This window comes from Galeopterus variegatus, unplaced genomic scaffold (assembly GCF_000696425.1).
Source record: "Galeopterus variegatus unplaced genomic scaffold, G_variegatus-3.0.2 Scaffold4260, whole genome shotgun sequence".
NCBI lineage: Eukaryota > Metazoa > Chordata > Mammalia > Dermoptera > Cynocephalidae > Galeopterus > Galeopterus variegatus.
The window spans coordinates 17,439-19,583 of record NW_007730371.1 but is presented as its reverse complement, the minus strand read 5'-3'; the positions used below and the strand labels follow the sequence as shown (position 1 = coordinate 19,583).

The 2,145-nt window shown below is 34.0% G+C and overlaps 1 protein-coding gene across 1 annotated transcript in view; it reads right to left on the bottom strand.

Annotated features, from left to right (window-relative positions):
• Nucleotides 1-614, bottom strand: part of LOC103602726 (probable ATP-dependent RNA helicase DDX10) — a gene marked incomplete at both ends in the record, with an annotated part of 151,332 nt that extends 150,718 nt beyond the window's left edge. The window contains one exon of the mRNA XM_008587168.1: nucleotides 527-614. Coding sequence (XP_008585390.1) covers nucleotides 527-614 — 88 coding nt within the window. The remainder of the gene's footprint in view (nucleotides 1-526) is intronic.
• Nucleotides 615-2,145: the final 1,531 nt, after the last annotated feature.

Sequence of the window (2,145 nt, the reverse complement as noted above, 5' to 3'; positions counted from 1 at the left end):
AGAAGATTTAGGTCCAGAAAAAAAATTTGGGAACATGAAGTCATATTTATAGATTAAAATCGCATTCCTAAAGAATGATCTAGCAAGTCTTCTATGTTTTCTAGAAACTCAACCTAATATAGTAAGATATTAATCTCACAGTCAAGAAAGTACAGTCAGGAGTTACAGCAACTTTTCTGAAGAAATAAAAGTTGATAATTTTAAAAACATACTAGAAATCAGGCCATCATGCATCTAAAAATTATCTTTAAGAGGATTTTCCATATGTTTTTTATAAGACTATAGACAAATAGAGATTTTCTCAGGTTAATATAAAAAACATTTTTCAGGCTGGCCGGTTAGCTCAGTTGGTTAGAGTACAGCCTTGTAACACACCAAGGTCAAGGGTTTGGATCCCCACACTAGCCAGCTACCAAACAAATGAACAAAAAACCATTTTTCAAAGTTAAGGAATAAGTNGATGATGAAATTTAATTTTATCATAAATTCCATTCCAACAAATGTATCCAATTCAAAAACGACTTACCCTTTGTGCTCTTTCTTTTAAATCTTGATCTTGGGCTAAAAAGGATTCCAGTTTTTTCTGGACATCTATAAGTTTTTCTGGATTGATTCTTTGTAACAAAAAGATAAAGGTTAAATTAAAATATTTCAATTTTAGAGACTAAAAATGGTACACAATATTTTCCTATTTTCCTCAGTATTATCTTTAAATGTATAACATTTTTTCTCATCTATGAGCCAGATTAGGCCAAAATTACACAGGACATAAATTTGATTCTCTTATGAATATCAAAAGAGAAAAGAAATGACACAGACAATTTCTCTAAACATCCCTTGATGACTGAGTGAAAGATACTTAGATTAACAACGCAATTAGCCCTGGTTACTTCTTAATTCTACAAAAATAGAAAGGAATCTCCCATGGGAGATGGATCCTCAATAAAATACAGTGAAGTCTAATATCATTTTTATAACTGCTTTCATTTTTAGTCAAATAACACAAAATCAATCTTAAGTAATAAACAAATAGCAAAAGAATATAAATATTGACTTCTGTATTTGGAAATTAGGCATAATATAACAGGGATGTTACTTAACTCTGCCCACTGGGGCTACAGGAGAGAAAAATCTAGGTTTCACAAGACACCCCACTTGCTTCCCTGATTTTAGACTGAACCACTTTGTTCCTGAAAAGCTGGGGTGATAATGAGTGGTGATGGATGAGGTTATATTTCCTTTATTTGTTTTAATTTTAGAAAATTTCAAAATATACAAAGGTAGAAAACTTTCACTCGGCCTCAACAATTATTAACTTATGGCCAATTTTGTTTCTTCTACCTCCTCGACCACTCTTCCTCCATCTAACCACTCTCCAAATTATTTTTAGGGAAATCAAGCCAAAGCATTTCAACAGCCCAAATACAAGTGAGACTGATACTTGTCATTCAGACAAGGATGTGGAGCAACAGGAACTCTTCCGTTGCTGGTGAAAATGCAAAATGGTAGCCTCTTTGGTTTTGTGAGAAACTGCCCAACTGTCTTCCAAACACACTTTTATTATCGAGTAATCATGCTCCTTGGTATTTATCCAAAGGAGTTGAAAACATCCAGGTGGGTATTCATAGAAGCTTTATACATAATTGCCAAAACCTAGAAGCAATCAAGATGTCCTTCAGTAGGTGAATGGATGAACTGTTACATCCAGACAATAGAATATTACTCAGCACTGAAAAGAAATGAGCTCTCAAGCCATGAAAAAGCAAGGAGGAAACTTAAACGCATGTTACTAAGTAAAAGAAGCCAATATCAAAAGGCTTCATACTGTATGATTCCAACTATATGACATCCTGGGAAGAAATAACCATGGAAACAGTAACAATATCAGTAGTTGTCAGGGGTTGAGGTGATGAGGGGAGAGAGGAATAGACAACATAGAACTTTTTCGTGCAGTGAAAATACCGTATGATACTATAATGGTGAAGACACATCTTTACATATCTGTCCAAACTTGTACAGTATACAACACCAAGACTGATCTTCACATAAACTTACTTTGGGTGATAATGAAGTGTCAATGTAGGTTCATCAACTGTAACAGATGTACCACTCTAGTAGGGGATGTTGGTAAATGGAGGCTATGCA